The 25,416-nt window shown below is 41.4% G+C and overlaps 1 protein-coding gene and 1 long non-coding RNA gene across 11 annotated transcripts in view; both read right to left on the reverse strand.

Annotated features, from left to right (window-relative positions):
* Window positions 1-4,683: 4,683 nt before the first annotated feature.
* On the reverse strand, window positions 4,684-10,520 carry LOC142102304 (uncharacterized). 2 transcript variants are annotated; one of them, XR_012679240.1, is made up of 2 exons: window positions 9,794-10,520; window positions 4,684-9,721 (listed from the first exon to the last, which is right to left on the reverse strand). It is a non-coding gene; the product is annotated as an uncharacterized LOC142102304 (long non-coding RNA). The 2 variants fall into 2 exon arrangements; XR_012679239.1 differs by having other exon boundaries at window positions 4,684-9,757.
* A 13-nt stretch (window positions 10,521-10,533) lies between these two features.
* DPF1 (double PHD fingers 1) overlaps window positions 10,534-25,416 on the reverse strand; it is a 199,084-nt gene continuing 184,201 nt past the window's right edge. For all 9 annotated transcript variants that reach the window (XM_075187106.1, XM_075187103.1, XM_075187102.1 and 6 more), the window contains exons 7-12: window positions 25,074-25,205; window positions 17,945-17,995; window positions 14,006-14,125; window positions 13,025-13,137; window positions 12,132-12,213; window positions 10,534-10,701 (exon numbers count right to left, since the gene is read on the reverse strand). In XM_075187106.1, coding sequence (XP_075043207.1) covers window positions 10,631-10,701; window positions 12,132-12,213; window positions 13,025-13,137; window positions 14,006-14,125; window positions 17,945-17,995; window positions 25,074-25,205 — 569 coding nt within the window. In that variant the 3' untranslated portion in view covers window positions 10,534-10,630. The remainder of the gene's footprint in view (window positions 10,702-12,131; window positions 12,214-13,024; window positions 13,138-14,005; window positions 14,126-17,944; window positions 17,996-25,073; window positions 25,206-25,416) is intronic.

Raw genomic sequence — 25,416 nt, forward strand, 5'->3', positions numbered from 1 at the left:
TTATCACTCCGCCCCGAGTAACACTACCGACAATCAAGACAGTGAGAGCTTTTCCTTGGCGCCTACAAGGTGAACCCCCTTTGTTTCCCCTTCATCCTATAAGATGATCCCACCGCAAGCAGATATGGACTCACCAGCATTATATACATTATATACATACATATCCTACTGCACTTGGACATCTACTAGATTGTGGGATGGCAAATATTTAACGTATGGGTGATGCCATGTTATTCAATGAAGGACAAACCCTTTGTTGTAGGATTATGCTTTGGTAATAGTGGGTCAACTATTTCATATATATTTGATGCAATCATATTAAATAGAGGGCAAACCATTTAATGTATAGTGGATGACATTCCATAAAGGTCTTTGGTAGTCAAACCATATTATTTAATGTGTGGGGCTAATACATTTTAATAGGTGGCTTGTCATGAAATTGGAGAAACCATTTTATTAATACAGGGAATCACAAGCTTTTCCTTGCAATGACTATATCTATGACTATCCAGGTATTTTAAAATGATTAAAAAAAATCCCTCATGTATATTAAATTTAATCTACTTTACCTGCTTTCCATTCAGGAAATCAAATTAATTTTATCTGCGTTTTCTCTAATCCACCAGATTTATGTTTAATAAAAAATAAATAAATCAGCGTTTGTCTCCTTCTTCTGGCTTCTAAAGAGTTAAGCGCAGAATCAATTCCCTCACCTCCCCCCCTACACCCCTCTCTTCATTCACCCATCTCCCCCTGACACTTTCTGCTCATTAAGTGTAAATCTCGCTCCAGCCCAACACTGAATTTCAACAAATATCAGCAAAAATACCAATGAATATTTAATGGTATTTTTTTTATCCATCAAATCTACCTTCTCTCCCCTCACTGGGTTCTTGAAATTTGCAATTTGACACCAAGTTGCTGGGCAGGAGAGGAGCCAGTATTGCTGCAGACATGATGAGGCAGAGGCATCTGAAAGCCCTGGCATTTGTGGCCAGAAAATAGGCAGAAAATTAAGTGAGAAACCAGGAAATTAGGTCTTCCATTGCTTTGAAACCTAACGTTTGATCACCTATTTCACTTTGTTTAGACAATGAGATAAGCTATAAAAAAAGCATTACCTGCAAACAAGTTCCAGTGCCGAAAACCAGGATTAACCTGAAAAAACCCGGGATTTATGGGATTACTTGTCATATAAAATTGCCTCTTTATGGAAGTTATTGCTTGACCCCTACATTCAGTGTAAAGGCTGCACAATGGGTAATTTAATGTGTATAATATGTAGAAAATAGAGATGAACAAAATACACAAGTCAAATAAAATTGGCCAGTTCTAATATTTTTGCTATGTTGATCCAGAGAGAGTCAGAACAATGGTCGCAATGGATGTTCCTTTGTCACCTCCGCAGCCTTTGTTTATGAAACGTTTCTTAAACAAATCTCAGTATTGACCTTGAATACGTTGTGCATAGTAATTTGGTCAACACTACAGAGCCTCTCTTCCACAAAAACAATCTAAACAGGTCTAGCCCTCATTTATAATTTAACCATTCCCTTCACCAATAAGGTAGGCATTCTCTAATCTCATCAGTTCCCCCTATGTATTTATTAAAGACAGGTAGACAAAACCCCATATTCAGGATGCAGACTAACCGGTCACTTATACAATGATAAAGCTATGTTTGCCTCTTTGCAACTATCCCTTTTAATGCCTTTTATGATTTTATTAGCTCTTGCAGAAGCTACCTGACATAGGGGTATATTTACTAAGCTGCGGGTTTGAAAAAGTGGAGATGTTGCCTATAGCAACCAATCAGATTCTAGCTGTCATTTATTTAGTACATTCTACAAAATGACAGCTAGAATCTGATTGGTTGCTATAGGCAACATCTCCACTTTTTCAAACCCGCAGCTTATTAAATATACCTCATAGAATACCTCTACTCAGCTTTTGTCTACTATTATTGCTAATTCTCCAAGTTGTATCCCACTTCAATGTTGTACTACAGTTGTTACCATGGCCTAGATCAGCGGTGGTTAACAGGCAGCCAGTGGCAGCCCCACCGAGCCTTCACCTGCAGCCCCACAGCCGACTGCTTCCTATCTTATCAGAAATGGGGGAAGCCAACTTCGGCGTCACATGACCTCTTCTGCACCGTGCAGGGAGGTCACGCGGCATACCCCAGGAGGAAGGTGCGCTGTGCTCCCTCCTTCATCTGTGTGCCCACTCTAGCATGCTGCCCCTCACAGGCCTCACACACTGCTGTACCGACGTCTCCAGGGCTTAGGGCCCTCTCTGTGACACCAATACGCTACCTGGGCTAAGGTCTGTCTGGGTTTCTATTGAAGCAGTACAACAGTTATAGGAAATACTGTGTAATGACATCACTGCACAGCGTTTGCAAAATAATTTATATCTATGCTTTAAATATCTCCTACACAGTTGTTGCTTATACATATCTCTGCAACCCCGACTTTAATTTTGCACCAGTGCTTACAATAGGTAAATTTAGATACATCACTGACCTTAAATTTATCTACATCGAACCTTGTCTACCATTGCTGCGCCCAAACCGTCATTTTTCTCCAGGTATCTGCCTACTGAGTTGCATTTCTGCTCTGTGTCAATAACCTTCCAGAGTTTACTTTCATCAGGTAATATAGACATCTTACTTTATAAGCGAGCTACAAGGTAATTAATAATAAGACTGAAAAGGACAAGATCCAACACTGATCTATGCAATACGCTCCTAATTACTTTAGCCCAATCTAAAGTTAGTCCATTTCTAATAGTGTTCTGCTTCCTACCCACCGGTCAGCCCCTAATAATAAAACTTTAAGCTCAGGGTACCACTGTTATGTAGTACTCTGCTTTGCTTCCTCATATGCTTTTCAGTGTAGTTCACTCTGTGTCATCATCGTTTATATATATATGGTGCCACAGATTCCGCAGCGGCTGACATAAGCATAGAGATAGGACACACATGAAACCTGTAGGCGCAACAACGAATACAAGGCTACAGGTAGGCACAATAATAAGCGCATGGATGTAATTAATAGAACAAATCACATTGCATACAAAATAATGCAGCAAAAGACATGACAGGGACAAGCTGGGAAGACGGGGAGTGTGGACAGACAGGGTATAATATATTTTTATTGGAAGTTAGATTAAAAAATACCAAAACATTAACAATAAGCAGCATAATACAATAGAGGTAGTCAATGGAGAAATGTCAGACAAAGCCACAAAACACACTGTTAAGAATCCATATACTGACACACACATACTGATACACAGATTGATTACAATAAAGTAACAGGTATGGAATCGTAATGGAATATTAGGTCAATAATACAGACAAACCTTGAGGTCCGGGCGATGTAAGCAACTCTCATAAAACAAATGAAGGTTAGTTAGCATGAGCCACGGATATTATTCTCTTAAAGGATAAAGTCGGCAAGTAGTTAAAGAAGTAGACCGCCAATGTACAGAGGTCACCGCTTTTGCTGCACAATTGAGGCAATTTAATATTGATTTATTTGTTTTGGGTTAATGGCATGGTGGTTATGTTAAGGAGCCAAAAGGACGGTCTGTCTGGAACTTTGCCTCCTAGGATTTCTTGGCTAGTTCCATTGCTGATTTCTAAAGGGTCTGAGGGCACCAGACAACTTTCATTCTAAAGTGAGATAATAATGAGAGACAATAGGAGCACATGGGACAATAGGCATATTGGGGTCCACTTATGGTGCGGAGGTCTGCAAAATGATGATGTCAGAATGGTGCAGAGGCCTAGATGGTGCATAGTCCTGGAAGACAAGATGGAGCAGGTCCTAGAAGGTGCAGAGGCCATGAAGGTGTTCATTAGAGGTCTGGATGATGGCGAGGCCTAGAGAAAGAGAGGGCCTGAATGGTGTAAAGGCCTTAATGGTGGCTAGGCTGGATGTTGAGGAAGCCTGGATGGTAACAAGACCTAGAAAGTGAGAAGGCCTGAATGGTGTAAAGGCCTTAATGGTGGCTAGGCTGGATGTTGAGGAAGCCTGGATGGTAACAAGACCTAGAAAGTGAGAAGGCCTGAATGGTGGAAAGGCTTGTGTCGTGGGGAAGACTGGATGAATATCGCCTACCATTCGCTGCTGGGGCAGGACATGTCAAGAGATGTCATTTAAAAGATGCATGCTGACTACAGCGTTCAGTGCAACGCCCCCCCCCCCCCCTCCCCCTACAATCAGGCAAACCTAGGACATCAACGGTTAGGGGGCGGCTAAAACACTGAATGCATGACAAAATGTCGCTCACCAGTGATTTCAATGCCTCCGAGGTGCCATCACACGGGGTGCCGACCACGGACATGATGTCGCAGCCAAGTGTCACCCTCCCAGTCTGAGGAGCTAAAGATACAGCCACCCCCTTCCATCTGAACAGGTAAGAAGCAGTGAGGTGGGAGCGCCTGTTCTTATTGTGTGTGATAAAGTTTGCAAATTAAAAGAAACACTTATGAAGTGTCTTTAACCTAACTTTACATTATATTTTAGCTTTTGGGTGCAAATCTTCCTTATATATATCTAGAAATCTGCCAATGCGCGTCCAGAAACACTAGCAGTACTACAAGATATATACACTCCATACATGAACACACTACGTAGGTGGACAACATGCAAATGAAGACTCCAGAATCCGAAATTCAACCCATTGGTTTATTAACACACAATAACAATTGATCTCACTAATGCAAGCAACAGAAAATAAAATCACAATGACGTTACTAACAGCCGAACAGCTGCAAAATATCAAATGCTTGGCAGTTCGAAACCCCGCCTCAAACTCTCTTTTTTAATTACATTTTTTTCTCATATTTTTTTTTTTAAAGTTTATTTTTTTTTTACATCAGGTTTTGCAGCACCTTTGAAGTAACACGTACATCTGTGCAAAATTCTCTCTCGACCGTCTTTTACTTTTTTTATACAGAAACACAAACACGAGTGACGGTTGTTAGAGGAGGGGGGTGGTTATAGCGAAAAGGATTGATTCTCCTCCTACATAATAAACAATGGTCACAGGATCTCTTTCTTGAAGAGGTTATAGGTTTTGGCAAAGCTTAACACTGACTGACTGGAAAAGAGTTTTTTTTTTTGTCTGGGTGTCTTGGAAGCCATTTTAAAATATGGAGGACCTGTTTCAAAATGGACGCCTCCGAATACCTCTAAAGTGCTATCTTGCAAAGTGGTGATCACACCCCTCCCTTCCCTTTGGTAGTCAGCCCCAGGGATTTGACTGCAAATGGACAGAAGATATGTGCAGCAGAAATTAAATAACATAACCTGTATTTTTATTCAAAACAGCCATGAACATAACTGTGTGGAGCTGCCCCTAGCCCCATAGGTTTCATATAAGATCTGTATTTGGACAATATACCTCAATGAAAATATTTGTATTTTTTTTAGTGTTTAGGAAACGGAGTGCTGTTTTGCTTACTTGTGATGCACTTAATATCTCATCTCTAACCTCTATTTACAACAGTCAAGAGACGTAATTACCCCTTCAGAAGGAGTATATCTTGGCTGTTATTCCAGTCACATGTGTCATAGCCTTAAAGGGACACTACCATTAAAAATGTGAATATATATATATATATATATATATATATATATATATATATATTTCAATAAATATCCCTCCCTACATGGTACAGTAAACTTGCTATCCATGTCATTTTCTTCCTCGGTCTCAATGTCCAACTCAACACAAAAAACAGAGAATCCTTTGAACAATTAACAGAATTAAAATGAAGTTAAACTTGAAAGTACAAAACACCTGTGGTCATTTCTTCTTGATAGTGTCCCTTTAAATCAGATCTCATCTACACTGACAGATCAGGTCACTCACAGCACAAATAGGTCTAGATTATTTAAAAAAAAACTATAGGGTACTTCAGAGGGACCCTCATTCTGTACATAAAATGAATTCCTAGCTAATAATAATATCAATTATAGTGACTCAGGAACATATAGAAGAGCAGAATGTTCTTACCGGTGAGAATACAAGATCCATGCTAAAATCAAAAATAATTTCATCTGAATAAAAAGATGCCATCACAAGGGTATTCCAGATAAGTACAAATATATCAAACTATCAAATTACCCTCTGAGGGTTAGTCCAAAGGTGCAATTCTGTACTAAAGCCAATGGCAACCAATCAGCAATTAGGTTGTATCTGTCTAGTGCAGGTTAGACAATGGAAGCAATTGTCTGATTGGTTGCTGTTTTTTTTTCTTATTATATACAAAACTTTATTAATACAAGACGCTCACAATGGAAAACTAGAGTTAAGAATGAATGAATGGGGACCATAAGTGTAAATTGCACATTAAAGACTTCATTTAATACCCATTGGGTCTGATTCATTAAGGAAAGTAAGGCAAATAAAGGAGTAAGTTTTCTCCTGGACAAACCATGCTACAATGCAAGGGGTGCAAATTAGTTCATTATTTTGCACATAAGTTAAATACTGGTTGTTTTTTCATGTAGCACACAAATACTTGATAGCCTGAATCAACTTAACGTTGATCTAGGACATGCCCTACCCCAACTATAAATCTGTCATCACATTTTAAATTTTCCTCCCCCTCCAATGTAACATGTTTTGCCAAGGTGCAAAGTTACTCTTTTTTTGTGCTTTACTTTCCTTAATGAATCAGGCCCATTGTGTGTGGGATGTGGAAGAGGATGGGCCATAGGGTTTGGTATCAAACAGTACAGTAGAAGTGATATGGGGGGGTGTCTGGTATTCTATTTTTAAGCAGTATTCTCTGTATTTTCCAATTGGTTTTAAATGCTTTGAAACCTACTTCTCCATTGTGATTGTCTGACATTAATAAATGTTTGTATGTGACTATTTGTATCAGCAGAGTGTTTGGTTATATTATATTTATTACTTATAGTGTTTGGAGGGCATTCAATTCAGTGTGAGGTCCCGCTGCAAACACTTCTGGGTATTAAAGTACCTAAAACATTGTTGTTGCTTGCACCTCTGTGACCTCACGCTGAACTGAATTCCCCCCCTTTGTGTTCTTTGGGTGTCTCTTCTTGGTGAAGGAATTACCTTAATTTTGCTAGATACATATGCCACACAGTGAAAGGTACATTTAGCTTAATTTAGCATCATAAAAAAAAAATGTCCACCCATCAACTCCCTGACTAACATTGCCTTGAAGGACCCACACCGGTGCCCAGGCATCATACTGTACAAACAGTCCCTTTCTGTGTATCTTCTGCATATTTATCAAATGTAGGGTGTCCACTATCACCCTTAAAGGACCACTAAAAGCAAATACAAGTTAGTTTATTAACAACAAAAAGCTATAGTATCATATACAACACAAATATATATATATATGTAAAAGTTTTAAGAGTTTATTTGAACTTTAGATATCCGAGCCAACGTTTTTTTGAACACGGAGGAAGTTTTTTCCTATGCTGAGCAGACTTCCTGTCTTTAAGACTACTGCAGAATACAGAAAGCAGGCCCATCAGAATGGATAATGACAAAGAACAGCTGCATAGCAAATATATACATACACAATGACAAATGCCTCATGTGGTTTCAGGATATGGGAACTTTTACATACGTCATATATTTGTGACTGCTACAACATGCATTATTACATTGGGCTAATTCGCATTTAGGTTTAGTGGCCCTTTACCGTTACAGATTCTTACCAAATGGCTTCCACGATGATCATATCCTTTCTAAGATCCTTCTGGCCAGTAAGAGGCATACATGTTACCTGGACAGGTATATGTCTGTTCTGTCTTTAGGCACTCAGCTAAGTGCTTTGTGTTTTAAATTTGTACACAGCAATACACACACATGCTAACACATACTCAGAGTTCATTCAACACGCCTGCTTTAAGCAGTGGCATCAAGTACCATAACGGAGTATGTAAATAAAGGTCCCATGTTCCCTGGCGAGTCAAGAGCCCTGTAGACCACAGAAAACCATCACAGCTGGACTGTATCCCGCTAACAGCGGCTTTGTGCATTGTTTAACCAGTTCTCAGTGGATTTTGATGAACTTGGGGGTTCCTGTAGCATTATAGATGTTAACTCACAGCATGGTTGCAAGTTTCATTTAATTACAAGCAGCGAAGCATTGTATGGTGTTAGCCATTGATAAAAGCTGGAACAAGTAGAATTAAAAGTGATGCCCTTCATTGGCTAATGAAATAGATTTTAATTGCAAGCTTTCAAGACATCTTAGGTCTCTTCTTCAATGCAAACACTGAAATTGAAGAATTGTGGCTATAGCAGCCAAGGATGATTATTGTTTTATACACGAAACTATGTCTCCCTTCCCCAATACACGTCAATGGCCAGGAATCAAAGAGAAAAAGAGGAAGGGAGACAGACACAGGGTGGGCTGTATAAAGAGGGAATGTGTATTTACAGTTTATGAGTTTAGTTCTCAGACATACATATATGTATAGGTCCAGTGTTGCCTGTGAATTGATATGCACGTCGCTATTTAAGATAAATCCATTAACAGACTGATACCATCTGCCAATGTTGATATTTATATTTTCTCACACAGTGGTCTGTGATATTAAAACCATTTTTGCTTTTAGTAAATTTTAGTAAGTGGTTACCCTGATAAAGGTTTTAGCGTTTTGTCTGTAGTCCATTACTGAGGCATGTTGTACTAGGAGTAGGGTGTACACAACACATGAAACGCGTGATGTCATATTAGCAATGCCTGGCATAAGACCGCTGTCCAGGATGTCAGCAAGGCTTAGAACAACACACTTACCCAGGACAGCAACGCAGACACCACAGCTCATCTGCCAAGATGTAGGCACCATTTGCCAAAACACAACTGCCAGGCTATCAGTACAACACCACAACACATCTTCCAATGACCTAAGCACTACCTGGCACAATATAAGTGCCCAGAATACCAGCAATGCCCAGCATAACACACCTGCCAAAGATGTCAGCACAGTCTAGCACAATGCCCCTGCCGATTATGTGGGCACTGATCAGGACTTTGCCGGTCCACACTGCCCAGCACAACACACCTGCCCAGGAAGCCCACACTGCCCGACACAACACACCTGCCCAGGAAGCCCACACTGCCCAGCACAACACACCTGCCCAGGAAGCCCACACTGCCCGACACAACACACCTGCCCAGGAAGCCCACACTGCCCGGCACAACACACCTGCCCTGGAGGTCCACACTGCCCGGCACAACACACCTGCCCAGGAAGCCCAAACTGCCCAGACCAACACACCTGCCCAGGAAGCCCACACTGCCCAGCACAACACACCTGCCCAGGAAGCTCACACTTCCCGGCACAACACACCTGCCCTGGAGGTCCACACTGCCCGGCACAACACACCTGCCCAGGAAGCCCACACTGCCCGGCACAACACACCTGCCCAGGAAGCCCACACTGCCCGGCACAACACACCTGCCCAGGAAGCCCATACTGCCCGACACAACACACCTCCCAGGAAGCCCACACTTCCCAGCACAACACACCTGCCCAGGAGGTCCACACTGCCCAGCACAACACACCTGCCCCGGAAGCCCACACTGCCCAGCACAACACACCTGCCCAGGAGGTCCACACTGCCCAGCACAACACACCTGCCCAGGAAGCCCACACTGCCCAGCACAACACACCTGCCCCGGAAGCCCACACTGCCCAGCACAACACACCTGCCCAGGAGGTCCACACTGCCCAGCACAACACACCTGCCCAGGAAGCCCATACTGCCCGGCACAACACACCTGCCCAGGAAGCCCGCCCAGAACACCTGTAAGAGGACAGAATAGAAGTGATATGAGGAGAGAGGATGTTATTTCTGTGAACATTCCCTGTAAATCACACTTAATACCTAGTTTTCTGATTGATCAGTCATGACCTCATCAACATACCAGACTAATGTATATACCAATGATAACATCATGAAAATAATATATCTATAATAAAATAATTGTGTCACCACCACCCAGGTATAATACAGTGTAGGGCTGATGTTTATACAAAAATCGTTTCCTGTATTCTATATTAGCGGACTCAAACTGGTGATGTCATCATTATAATCACCACTTCAATATTCACAAATCTCCTAGAATAATATACCACCTAGTATAGATTATAAACAGGGGTGTATTGCTGATGTACCAGGTCAATTCAGAGATAATTATATAAAATAGGTGACATATAAAATGTGGTGGCCATTTTTGTTTATACAAAAAAACAACATGTGGTTCATTTTAAAAGCAAATATTAAAAAACTTCACAGGCTTTGTCTACATAACACAGTGAAAGTTTGTACAACTCTGTGGTCAATCTCTTTGGGCTTCAGGCTGCAGTAGACTCACAATTTAAAGGTCAGAAAAAATGGATTTTTTTTTTATCACAGACCACTGTACGGGTAATTTAGAGGAGAGTAGCAGAGAAATAAATAGGAGCAGATTGTAATTACTTCATATTATTATCACACAGCTGAACCAATAATGGGGAAAGGACCATAGTGCTGAAATGAGAGAAGCAAAGGATTCTGGGAAGGGCAAGACCAGACTGAGGGAACCAGTGATCTTTGTCCTCCAGGGCCGACGGCTCTAGGTCAACGTGATGTAAGCCGATGCTTTTTCCTTCAGTTGTCTCAGGCACAAGTGACAGCTCCAGCTCCCTGCAACCAGAAAATCCAGGTCAAAGAGATACTTTAGGACAACCCCCCTGGTTAAGTTCTGTGCCCACCCCCCCCCCCCCCCCCCATCCTATGTAGCAAGTAGGGAGAGTGATGTTGCTATTGACAGGCTGCATTGTCAGGAATGTTGTCTCTGCTCACAAAATGGCTGCCTCCGCTATGTGTAGGTGACTATTACACTAACTGGAAAGCCAAAACAACCCGATGACATATCTGATTATCAGTTCCATAAATGACTTCCAATGATGTTATTTTCATTCCCACAGGGATTAAAACATCTGTAGGAATCCGTTCCAACATCATCCTATGCAGATTGGGAGGGTGCATTTATAATCTAATACAGTTTATACATCAGTTTAGAGAGAAAAGCACTTCTTGATGTAACGTGTACATATTTATACAGGGATGTAACGATCGCTGCTGGAATAGTCTGGGACATCTTTTTTCTCTGTAAGGTTAACGGTCTGGCTGTAAAAATTCTGGACAGCGGTCTTAAAAAGTGACATACTAAAGAGGTATTTGTACAGTGCTTTGAAAAAATAAAATAAAAGCAATTTCAGAGGTTTCTCTGTGGTTACAATGTTATGAAATACACTTTACCCCGGAGAAGAAAATATTGGTCTTTCATTATAGACAGCAGTGAAACAAATTTTGGACTCGCCATCTAAGGCACCTTCTTAAGCACTCGCTTGCATCTCTTTCTGTTTCTTAATGTTGCGCCTGCACATTCTGGATGACATCATCAGCATTCCCTAAATAAGACATCACTCTGCTTTTCCTTCTTCTTTCCTGTACCACGACTAAACTGGGACTTGCTGTTCTGAATAATCGACAGTGACTCTTCAAGAACTGTAGTGTCCCTGACTCGGCTTCAAGAGCTTGTCTCACTTGCCAAGGCTTTGTCACAACCTGTGTTTAGTCCGTGGCCGGGTTAATCTGGGGGCTGTGACCTGTGGGCTTTCAGTAGAGAAGTTCACACTCCATTGCTGTCCCCCTGCCAACTGGTGAGCCCATTAAATTATCTGCCTCAAGTTAGCTGTCACAAACCATTACCTACAGAGTAGGTTAATCAGCTGAAGGCTGAAGTATCCACTTTACCGGGGAAGAATTCAGCAAATGCAAATCAGGCTGCTGTCTAAGGGCACCCCCTCCCTGAAGCCTCAATCACTCCATCTATCCACCCCCCCCCCCTCCTCATAACAGTGCCTGAGTGCTTGGTTTAAGGGCAATAGAAGTGATAACTTAGCCCATCACTTCAATGAACTGACTCAATGTACAGACTAAGGATTGCAATTAGCTGTGTGAACTGCACGGACGTCATCGTCTACAGTAATCTCGGCCAGTTCAAGGATTAAATCCCTAATCAATGTCACTGTTCAATCTGACCACTTGCCATGGGAAACGTCACTCACCTTCTGGGGGCTCAGACATTGGGGGGCTCAGGCAATACATATGATACCCTCGGTCACAGTCATCGCAAAACAGCAGCTGGTCCTGTGACAAGAGAAAGGTTATTGAGTTTTCATTCATACATGATAACTCGTCAGAGACAACCGGGAACCCCACAGCAGAAATCGCCACGGAATTAGAAGATCATATATCTGCAGTCTATCATGTAACTGCAGCAATTCACAGGAGATGCACACGTCAGTGACACGTGTGACAGTAAACACACTCATCACCTCCACTCTTCCTCCACTGGTTGCCTCATCACCGTACACCCCAAATTCTACGTACTTACCCTGTGAGACCAGGAGATGCTGCACGTAAATATTGACAAAGCTTAACCCCTTAATAACCGGGATACTTTGTAGTTGGTGACCAGACACATTTTAGTACGTTTGCCATGTGCTTTTTAAATGGCCGGATCCTTTTTCATTTGTTAGGGTCCCTGGGTGAATTTTATATTGGTTTTTATTCGTGATAGCAGCACGGTGGCTAAGTGGTTAGCACTTCTGCCTCACAGCGCTGGGGTCATGAGTTCAATTCTTGACCATGGCCTTATCTGTGTGGAGTTTGTATGTTCTCCTTGTGTTTGCGTGGGTTTCCTCAGGGTGCTCCGGTTTCCTCCCACACTCCAAAAACATACTAATAGGTTAATTGGCTGCTATCAAAATTGACCCTAGTCTCTCTCTCTCACTCTGTGTGTGTGTGTTAGGGAATTTAGATTTGTAAGCTCCAATGGGGTAGGGACTGATGTGAGTGAGTTCTCTGAACAGCGCTGCGGAATAAGTGGCTCTATATAAATAAATGGTGATGATGATGATTTTACCATAAACAGAGATTAAAAGCGTGGTGTACTCACATCATTTTCCGAAGTGCCGCAGAGAATACAGGACTTGCATTCGATGCACTGCCAACGGTAGGTCCTGACGGCGGCTGTCATATTGACAGTGAATTGTAGACACGAGGGGTGACCTGCAGAGACAAAGGATTATAGCAACAGTACACACATATAAGACCTAGAAAAGCCAAGTTATAATATCAAGACCACATAGCTTAATACAAAAAAATACTAAATAACTCTTACTCACTATGTTGTCAGCCATGTTTGTAGACACAATTAAATTAAAATTTGGTCTCCAAACAAATGGACCACATCATGAAGACACAGTTCACCACAGGTAGAAACTGATTGGCCCATGTATTCTGCCCATTGTAATGCCTGTTACATATTAATTTACATGTTGGTGCTTTGGTTTTGAGCAAAAAAGCAAGTCTATAGTGATCTGTATTCTCTCCCAGTGGTAAGTAGATAATCAGAGACATAGGTAAGGATAATCTGAGGCAGAGATACAGGAAACAAAGAAAGAAAAGAGCTGTACTAAGTTCAATCAATAAAAAATAATAGTAAACCATTAAAAAGCAAAATGGGATGGCTAGATCGAACACTTGGGGTTATATTTACTAAACTGCAGGTTCGAAAAAGTGGAGATATTGATTATAGCAACCAATCAGATTCTAGCTATCATTTATTTGGTACATTCTACAAAATGATAACTAGAATCTGATTGGTTGCTATAGGCAACATGTCCACTTTTTCAAACCCGCAGTTTAGTAAATATAACCCCTGGACTTTAATCCAATGTTTCCATGTGAAATTAAACATTACTCATACATACGACTGTCCCTTTAAACGGAAAAAAAGCTTTAAACAAATGTATGGCATTAAATTGATGAGGTAGTCCCACTGATGTCTGAATGTAAATAGTAAATAATACCGCTTTATATAATGACCCCATATCTCACTACAAATATTAAAATATATTCCACTTTGAGAATTTACCAGAGCGGCCGCAGTCAGCGCAAGAAATTAGGTCCTCTGGACACCCAGTCTTCTTGGCTCCTCCTAGACAGAAATCGCAATAACCATTGGCAATGACCGAGCCGTCAGGAGCTTTCTTAACTGGAAAACAGTAAATAGAGTGTGTGCTTCATCGTATATGAGAGAGATGGACCCCGGGGACAAGTGCCCAAACTCCCCAGCATCCCATTCCGCACCATATTCCCACACTGCTATAATTTCATCACAACGCTCTATTTCCTCCCCAGAGATTTCATTCTCCATATAACGTGTTTAATAACAGCTAAGGCACAATTTAGGCAAAGTTCTATCAGAAACCCTGCGAATGTCAATCAAATTAACTATAAAACTCTAGGTGCACTAGATACCATTACAAAGTGATTCTATATCATCCATATTAAACATATGCCAGATTTGGTCCAGCTCCATAATAATCCTCATATTAATTCACATTCATCTTTGCTCAATTTTTGCTCCCAGCTTCATACCCATCCGCACCTTGTGCCCCAAATCACCCCTCTACTGCCAGGACTGTGGATACAAATCACACCTTCATGCACAAACTGTGGTCCCATTCTAACAACAGAGATTCCACACAACCCTAACAAATGTTACGATTTCAATATTGATGTGATAACGTCAGGGACACTGCCATAGATCTTACTCTATCACATAAAGACTAGCTTGCAATTCACCTGAAGAACAATACCCACACTTTATATGCCCCATCAGTATTTTCCTTGCCAAAATAATTTAGCAATATCCATCTAGTGCAACTTGATACATTATACACCTAGAATTCAAATTCCACCCAAGTCCCCTGACTGTCAGCTGTAAAAAATAAAATCAAGATTAGATCAACAATAGAACTATCGGGAGGAACACCATTCGCCAAGCAGGTAATATTCAGCTTTATTTTGTTCAATAGAGTATCCTTTATATACAGGGAAATATAGTATCTATAGTTGGCAATATTACCTTACAAGCTGAGTTAGACATATGGCATCTACTATATAAATGCCTAGTGGCGTGTGTGAAAAAAAAAAAACAACAAGCTGCAGCGCCACCTGCTGGGCAGAGTTATACACTGACCTATATATTTCTTGAAGGAGAAGTGACAGTTGGGAGTGGTTGGTGGTTGCCGGGGGTGACAGTGGGGAGTTTTTAACACCTTAAGTAGCTTGATGAAGGATGTAGCGATGAAGATGAAGGATGAGGTGATGGAGAAAAATGATGAGGTGGTGACATGTGGACAAAACCACGTTAAAAAAGGGCGCTTGCGTCGGGAAGTAACGCTCTTCCCCTGAGGAGGCCTGGGCTAGGCCCAAATGCATGACAAGAACCTTTTTAACACCTTAAGTAGCTTGATTTGACTAGAATGCATGAGTATCATGCACGGGTTAACTTGTAAGTTATAAGTCTCTAGCGTAATCCTGGCCCACCTGTGGCTCTCCAGGCTTTGTGAAACTACAAGCCCCATAATGCTTTGCCAGTAGATGATAGCTGGCAAGGCATGCTGGGACTTGTAGTTTCACAACACCTGGAGAGCCACAGTTTTTGCTGTGTTATAGGCCTCCTGCAACAGCATCCAACATGAGGCAGTGTTCTGTCCTCTCTAATACACAGCACTGCTGAATGATGCTATAAGTTGCACATGATCACAATAAGGCACATGTGATTTGTGTTTTATTACATGGACCTCATCTAAACTCAGCGGGGGGCGGGGCATTCAATTGACCGCGAGTTTCTTTTTAACACTGCGTTAAGTCATTTTAACGCTGTTTTTTTTATCATTTAAACTTTAACTTTAATCATGTTAATTTTACCCGCGATTCAATTCCATTTATAACGCTCCATTTTCTTTCATGAAACGGTCCTCTCGCGCTCCAGTAGAAGGTCTATAGAAAGTATAGGGTGGACGAGAGCCCACCACGTCAAAAGCTATCCAATTGTTTTTTTTACGCAGCGCATTAAACAGGCCAATATGCTGTTTTATCTCGCACCTCTTTGGGGTTAAAAAAAACCTATGAAAACTATGTGAAATCATGTAATAATGACAAAAAAAAAGATAAACTGTTTATCAGTAATGCATAACATGTAAAAGTTGATTTTCTTGTGAAAAAATAATGAAAAATAAATAAATAAATTAAAAAAAAACACTAATTAAATATATTTATGTATGGTTTTGGTACAAATATGTGTTTTGACATGGTATAGATGATTCTATAGTAAAAAATAGTGAAATAAAAATATATGCTAAAGAAAGTACTGTAATGTAGATATTATCAAATAAATAGGTTGTGTAATGCAATCTAATGTATAAAAATGTGTGCCAGTCCTTTTTTTTGGTTATACATGACCGCGTTAAAACTTCCCTTCACTGCCCTAAAACCTCGCAAACAGCAATGATTACCGGGCGGGGGCAGCGTTCCCTCTTTTTCAATTGAATTGCATGAGTTTTAACGCTGCAGTTAAAAACCCGCGTGTGATTTTTCTTTTTTTAACGTTGCGGGGGAAACAAAAAAAACTTGCAGTTAATTGAATACCCCCCAGCATGTGCAGTTGTATCATGTCCCTAATCTGCCCTGTGCCTGGCACCCTGTTTGCTGGTATATGTCTGGCTCCTTTCCTGGATCTGTTAGTTTGGTCTCAGATGCGATTACTGAACCTTGCTACCCGAGACCTCTCTGGTTACTGAATATACTCATCTGCTCGTCACCCAGCTTCACAACAAATGCTTGTGTATCCCTAGGGATGTATTCTTCTTACAGCGAGCATCTGCTGTCATACATACACCCCGAGACACCTTCACCTGGGCGGCCACTGTATACCCCTATGTACTACTATATACTCCTATACTATGGAAACCTGATGCCCCAGGTAATGAGCTACTTGTAATTATACACTGGAAACATGGGCACCAACCACCTGTCAGTTCTCAGCGGTAAGCGGGTGCTGCTGACCAAATTTCTCCTGCCCCATACTCAGACATTGGCTTCCCATATGACTCAGCAAGAACACAGGAAATAGCAGCACATGGAGGAATCCGGCTTTGCACAATACTCTTCTTTTATTCAACGTTACAAAGTGCAGATAGTAATATAACGTTTTGAGATCACATTCTCTTTGTCACATGTAAAGGTATATGACGAAGAGAATGTAATCTTGATATAAAGGATTTTTGCAGAGAGATGTGTATGCTGCTATTTTCTGTGTTCTTGTAGATAAAGTTTGGTGGATTCAGCACTGTTCCGCCATATACGTGACGGCGGTTGACGCCATCTTTGGTTTGTCTGTGTACAAGGTATAGGATGGACCCGCTCTTCCCCCAGAACTCTGCCAGCTGTTTAAGAGCATTGAGAGTGAGGTGAGCAGCGTTCAGGCAGAGGATGAGGAGGACCAGGGGAGGGCTGCGGAGGCAGGGGGTTGGAGGAATACTGGAGAGCTGTAAAACTGATCATCAACGTCAAGTGGTGCCACACATACTCAATACATCTGAGTGACTGGTGGATGGAATCCAAGTGGCGCCCCTATAATTAACTTAAACACTGATAACGATGTGGGTTTCGCTGTTAGAAGGCTGCTGCTCTTAACGGGAGTTAACTAAGGCCCATGTGGACCACAATCCTGTGTGCAGCTTTATTTTCTAAACTCAAATACAAGTGTGATAGTGGCCTATGGATTTCGGGCCCCTGATGTACTACAAGTACAACAATTCACCTGTTGATGGCGGCAGTGTAAAGATTATTGAAAACCTGGGGATATACAACACCAAATACACTTTGCACATATGAAAGTTATTATATAGATGTAGATAAGTATTGGCTGATTCAGCGCTGCTGTATATGTTGGTGCTACATACAGAGTAGTAATAATAACAATGCTGTCACATTCTGTCCAGCAGAGGCCCTATTCTCTCACCTGTATGTCGTGGCTGCATTTCCGGCACCCAGTTGAGCTCTTTGTAGAAGTCTGGGGAGGAGAAGTGGAAATATTACATCTGTTACAGAGAGAAGCACAGAGGGGGTTAAGTGGGAGTTGTGATTATTTTAGGGAAGCTGGGAGGGAGGGGGGGAATTGTCATCACCCAAACTGATAACCTACCCCTGTCACTCCTCTGTTTCCATAGCAACTGTCTGCATCCGAGGGACCGCCAAAAACATGCAGCGTGGATTTAATATATCTCTCTCTCTGATTTATTGTTTCAATTAGAGAAACAGACATAGAAATGGGGGATGGAAAACAATGTGCCCATACAGAGACATGAATCCTCTCCTTAGCGCTACCGAAAGTTCTACAGAGGATGGACAAATACGCAGAATACTCAGTATACTACAGAGGCCAAGGCTGTCCCCCTAATAGATTTACACAGTGCTAAATCAGCCGTGGACCAATCAGTTTCCTCTTATTAGCCCAGTGGGTGGCATTTTGGCAAAGTAGTTAGCATTGCTGGGGCCATGGGTTCCATTTAAATCATTATGAAGTATGTATATTCTCCTCATGTTGGTAAATATATCTATCTATCTATATCTATCTATATATCTATACAAATATACATATATATATATATATATATATATATATTTATTATAGAAAAAAAATATATATATAGTAGTAAATTAATAAAAGTTATCCTATATATACGCAGAGGTGCAAGAATGACAGTGGCGTGTGCAGAGGAGCAGGGGCTTGGGAAGATTTGGGCAGAGAGGGGCATTTATTTTTGCCGAGCTGTGCGGAAATGACACTCGCCTTTGCAGAGAAAGGTTTTCAGATTTTGTTGTATTCCTCTTTGGACTGCAATGCATAAAAAAAGGTAGCTAATAGCATTTTGCTTTTTGTTTTTTTAACCCTTTTGGTATAGTGGGCAGAAGTCTTAGAGGACAGAGGTTTCATTGGTCCCAGGGTAATGGACCCCTGTCTAGTATACCGGGACCAATGAGGTTGCAAATTTAGTTAGAGGCTAAAAACGCGGAGAGGTGTGAATGAGCCTTTAATTAGACAAAACAGTTTCCATGCACAGTCAGTGCATGGTGTAAAAAATAAATCATTAAAAAAATGTTCCCCTCCCCATGTCCTCCCCCGGCCGCAGTGCTAGACAGCCTGGGCTGGATTTAGCTATGATAGGACGACTACGACCAGGGACTATGCCCCTTCGAGGCTATATAGAGGCTGTATAATGCACTTTATACTTATGCTTGTAAACCGCATGGAAAATAGGATGAATGGTTTCTTATGCGCTCATTACCACCATTGTGTTCCAAAATGTCAACAGCGCTTTTAAAATCGGAAAACCGAGCTCGACCTATTCCTCATGCATTAACATGTTCTATCACTACAATAGGAAGTCATAGTAAAACTGCAGCACATTAAAGGCGTATGGAAACTATAATACTAAACCGTGATTAAAGTGCCTGTTAGGCTTCACGAGTTTTACCAATTGTCCTACAGGATTTGTGTGAACTAGTCCTTGAAATATTGGGCCAGACCCAATCTTCACCAGCTCTAGGTCATGGACGGGTCTTTTTACATAGGGGGAATAGTTACACGGTGCAAGGAAGACCCTGAAATTGCGCCCTCTCAACCATAGTATCCTGTAATAACCGTGCCTCGCAACATGACATCTTAGTATCCTGTAATAACCGTGCCTCGCAACATGACATCTTAGTATCCTGTAATAACCGTGCCTCGCAACATGACATCTTAGTATCCTGTAATAATCGTGCCTCGCAACATGACATCTTAGTATCCTGCAATAACCGTGCCTCGCAACATGACATCTTAGTATCCTGTAATAACCGTGCCTCGCAACATGACATCTTAGTATTCTGTAATAACCGTGCCTCGCAACATGACATCTTAGTATCCTGCAATAACCGTGCCTCGCAACATGACATCTTAGTATCCTGTAATAACCGTGCCTCGCAACATGACATCTTAGTATCCTGCAATAACCGTGCCACGCAACATGACATCTTAGTATCCTGTAATAACCGTGCCTCGCAACATGACATCTTAGTATCCTGTAATAACCGTGCCTCGCAACATGACATCTTAGTATCCTGTAATAATCGTGCCTCGCAACATGACATCTTAGTATCCTGCAATAACCGTGCCTCGCAACATGACATCTTAGTATCCTGTAATAACCGTGCCTCGCAACATGACATCTTAGTATTCTGTAATAACCGTGCCTCGCAACATGACATCTTAGTATCCTGCAATAACCGTGCCTCGCAACATGACATCTTAGTATCCTGTAATAACCGTGCCTCGCAACATGACATCTTAGTATCCTGCAATAACCGTGCCACGCAACATGACATCTTAGTATCCTGCAATAACCGTGCCTCGCAACATGACATCTTAGTATCCTGTAATAACCGTGCCTCGCAACATGACATCTTAGTATCCTGTAATAACCGTGCCACGCAACATGACATCTTAGTATCCTGTAATAACCGTGCCTCGCAACATGACATCTTAGTATCCTGTAATAACCATGCCTCGCAACATGACATCTTAGTATCCTGTAATAACCGTGCCACGCAACATGACATCTTAGTATTCTGTAATAACCGTGCCACGCAACATGACATCTTAGTATCCTGTAATAACCGTGCCTCGCAACATGACATCTTAGTATCCTGTAATAACCGTGCCTCGCAACATGACATCTTAGTATCCTGTAATAACCGTGCCTCGCAACATGACATCTTAGTATCCTGTAATAACCGTGCCTCGCAACATGACATCTTAGTATCCTGTAATAACCGTGCCACGCAACATGACATCTTAGTATCCTGTAATAACCGTGCCTCGCAACATGACATCTTAGTATCCTGTAATAACCGTGCCTCGCAACATGACATCTTAGTATCCTGTAATAACCGTGCCTCGCAACATGACATCTTAGTATCCTGTAATAACCGAGCCACGCAACATGACATCTTAGTATCCTGCAATAACCGTGCCTCGCAACATGACATCTTAGTATCCTGTAATAACCGTGCCTCGCAACATGACATCTTAAGTGTCCTGTAATAACCGTGCCTCGCAACATGACATCTTAGTATCCTGTAATAACCGTGCCTCGCAACATGACATCTTAGTATCCTGTAATAACCGTGCCTCGCAACATGACATCTTAGTATCCTGTAATAACCGTGCCTCGCAACATGACATCTTAGTATCCTGTAATAACCGTGCCTCGCAACATGACATCTTAGTATCCTGTAATAACCGTGCTTTGCAACATGACATCTTAGTATCCTGTAATAACCGTGCCTCGCAACATGACATCTTAGTATCCTGTAATAACCGTGCCACGCAACATGACATCTTAGTATACTGTAATAATCGTGCCTCGCAACATGACATCTTAGTATCCTGTAATAACCGTGCCACGCAACATGACATCTTAGTATACTGTAATAATCGTGCCTCGCAACATGACATCTTAGTATCCTGTAATAACCGTGCCTCGCAACATGACATCTTAGTATCCTGTAATAACCGTGCCACGCAACATGACATCTTTTTTTTCCGCATGAGGTGCACTGGTCGCACTACAGTGGCCACTGCCCAGGGGTCGGAGAAAGCCCCAGTACTTATCAGGGTGGAATTGGTAACCTCTGGGAAGACGAGGAGGGGGAAGGACGCTGTTTTACAGCCCCTCATTGCTCCGGATGAGGACACTGTACATGGGCACTGGTTTATTAAAGGTGATGAGTGCGCCTGCAAAAGTTCTTCGCCGCCAAATGGGTCCCATTAAAAGTATAAACCTTCTACGATGAAGAGTGCTTCTAACTGAACTCCGAGCAATGTAATAACACACAAACATACAGACACACTACAATGACACATGTCCTCATGCCACCTCTATTTCATGTACTCCAAAACTAAGGCTAAACCAAGCAATATTTGAAATAAATAGTACTCAAGGTGTAGGAGGCTGTGCTGTGTTCTGACATTTACAGTACATTGTATAATTATCTACTTCTCCACACATTGAGGCTTTCTGTTTGCAGAGGACACTCCCAGTGCGGAGATGGGGGGATCACCTACATATACGCAGGGCAGACCATTGAGGATTACTAGTGTGCAGTCAAGGTGTTTTATGGCGATCATCGGCTGCACTATATACTTAGAGAACTGAAAACACAGTGCTATATAGAGAACTGAACTGCCCCCTTAATACACAGTGTACTATAGAGACCTAAATACACAGTGCTATATGGAGACCAGAATCAATGTGCTTTATAGACAATGGAACTGTCCCCCTAATACACAGTGCTTTATAGACAATGAAACTGTCCCTAATACACAATATACTATAGAGACTTGAATACACAGTGCTTTATAGACAATGGAACTGTCCCCCTAATACACAGTGCTATATAGACAATGAAACTGTCCCTAATACACAATATACTATAGAGACCTGAATACATAGTGCTATATAGACAATGGAGCTGTCCCCCTAACACAGTGTAATATAGAGAGATGACTACACAGTGCTAAATAGACAATATAATTGTACTCCTAATACACAGTGCTATATAGAGAACTGAATACACAGTGCTGTATAGACAATGAAACTATCCCCCTAATACACAATGTACTATAGAAAGCTGAATACACAGTGCTATATAGAGAGATGAATACACAGTGCTATATAGACAATGGAACTGTCCCTAATACACAATATACTATAGAGACCTGAATACACAGTGCTATATAGACAATGGAACTGTTCCCCTAATACACAGTGCAATATAGACAATGGAGCTGTCCCCCTAACACAGTGTACTATAGAGAGCTGAATACACAGTGCTATATAGACAATGGAACTGTCCCTAATACACAGTGTACTATAGATACCTCAATACACAGTGCTATATAGACAATGAAACTATCCCCCTAATACACAGTGCATGTCGTGAACATAGAGAACATACAGTTATTTATAAGGGTTAACCCATCACATAATTGTGGTGAACAAGACCTAAATCATAACTGCAGTGTAAATATGATATATCAAATGAATACATTGATAAGTTGAGCTACTAAAGTGTAAAATGTGAAGCCAGAGAGTCTGTTCTGTGTGTATTCGGTGAATCTGCACATTCCAGTGTTAGAAGATAGCAGTGTCACCTGTGGCAGCTCCAAATGCTCCTGCCACGAGATATATCCTGGCCTGGGATGGAGTTCTGACACCTGAATAGACTTTTAGGAACCGCTCAGCATGGCGGAGACATGTGCTGACTTGGTTATATTTTATATAGACAAGAATAATTCAGTTTTAAAATATGTCACTTAAAACCCATAAAAGTAGGGATCAACCACATATTCCCCAATAGTAGCATGATGAAGGGCAGCTCATATGTCAAATTAAGAGTTCTGTCACACAGAAAAGGTCTGTGTGACGCTCCACAGAAAAGTTAGGAAACATAATAGAATTGGGTAGTAAATCAGGCAACATGCAAATGGTGACTGAAAAAGTGTCACAGACCACAACCCCCCTGGAAGGTGGGGAAATGTGTAACGGTGTCTTTAAAAAGCTGAGACCAGTTACAACAAATTGTCAGTCTCTTGGGAAAATCAATCCACATTGATAAGCTGTCCATCTTCCTAGCCAATTTCCCATAGCACAGATTATACAACTCATGTAAGTCATACTCTGAATGTAACCCCTTTTATTTTAAACTGTTTTGCACGTGTATGTTATGTCAATGGTTTATTAATTTGTTACATATAGATATAGATATATAATATATATATATATATATATATATATATATATATATATATATATATATATATCTATATCTGTATGTATGCCTGTACCTTTGTATATTAAATCTATAAATTTAGCAAGTGGTGTCCTTGATACTCTAATGAATCCATTAACCTGTTAAGAAGAATATAGCTCAACCAAGCTAACCCTTTGAATGCCGGTGTGAGATTTGTTAATGCATTTGATTAACAAGCCCAGTGTGTGCCTGCATTTACATTTGTACAACAGTCTGGAGGTGTGAAGAGTTAACCCTTTGATTGTTGGGGTGGACCTTGCTAACCTGTGTGTAGCCAGAAACCATGTGTGCCAGTGTGGGACAGTATATTGGGGTCCTATTGCCCGTATTCAATAGGTGGTGGCATACCTGAAGTGTGTGGGGGTGTGAGAGCGCTGTGTGGGGGCGATGCAGCAGGTCTGTAACCTGTGTGATAGGTAGAGAGAGACTGAATGCTGGAATCGTGTGTAACCTCATACAGTAAACACCCAAAGTCACGGAATCTGGGAGCGTGTCAAGAAAGCTGGTAGTGTGTCTAATGACAGTGCACTATAGAGAGCTGAATACATAGTGCTATATAGACAATGGAACTATCCTCCTAATACACAGTGCTATATAGACAATGGAACTGTCCCCCTAATACACAGTGCTATATAGACAATTTAACTATCCCCTAATAGACAGTGTACCATAGAAAATTGAACTGTCTCCCTAATACACAGTGTAGTATAGAGAGCTGAATACACAGTGCTATATAGACAATGGAACTGTCTCCCTAATACACAGTGTAGTATAGAGAGCTGAATACACAGTGCTATATAGACAATGGAACTGTCTCCCTAATACACAGTGTAGTATAGAGAGCTGAATACACAGTGCTATATAGACAATGGAACTGTCTCCCTAATACACAGTGTAGTATAGAGAGCTGAATACACAGTGCTATATAGACAATGGAACTGTCCCCCTAATATACAGTGCTATATAGAGACCTGCATACACAGTGCTATATAGACAATGGAACTGCCCCCCTAATACACAGTGCACGATAGAGACCTGAATACACAGTGCTATATAGACCATGGAACTGTCCCCCTAATACACAGTGCACTATAGAGACCTGAATACACAGTGCACGATAGAGACGTGAATACACTGTGCTGTATAGACAATGGAGCTCTCCCCCTAATACACAGTGCACGATAGAGACCTGAATACACAGTGCTGTACAGATACAGGAAATCTGTGGTACTCACGTTTGTGGTTATTTTTCCTGTGAAAAGGGATAAGATATCTCTCTGCGTTCTCCTCACCCTCCTCCTCGGCCAGGTGAGTGTGGGTGTAGTGGTAGCTGAGGCCGGGACGATTCTTGTATCTCTTCCCGCAGACTACAGAGGAAATATTGGTACAGAAACTATTAAATCACGATTTGTACACATCATTGGACATACGCTACTAAATTGTGACATGTATACACACAGCCCAGTACAGACATTACTACACCATGACATGTATACACACAGCCCTGTACAGACACTACTACACCATGACATGTACACACACAGCCCAGTACAGACACTACTAAACCATGACATGTAT

The sequence above is a fragment of the Mixophyes fleayi genome, chromosome 9 (assembly GCF_038048845.1).
Source record: "Mixophyes fleayi isolate aMixFle1 chromosome 9, aMixFle1.hap1, whole genome shotgun sequence".
In the NCBI taxonomy this organism is placed as follows: domain Eukaryota; kingdom Metazoa; phylum Chordata; class Amphibia; order Anura; family Limnodynastidae; genus Mixophyes; species Mixophyes fleayi.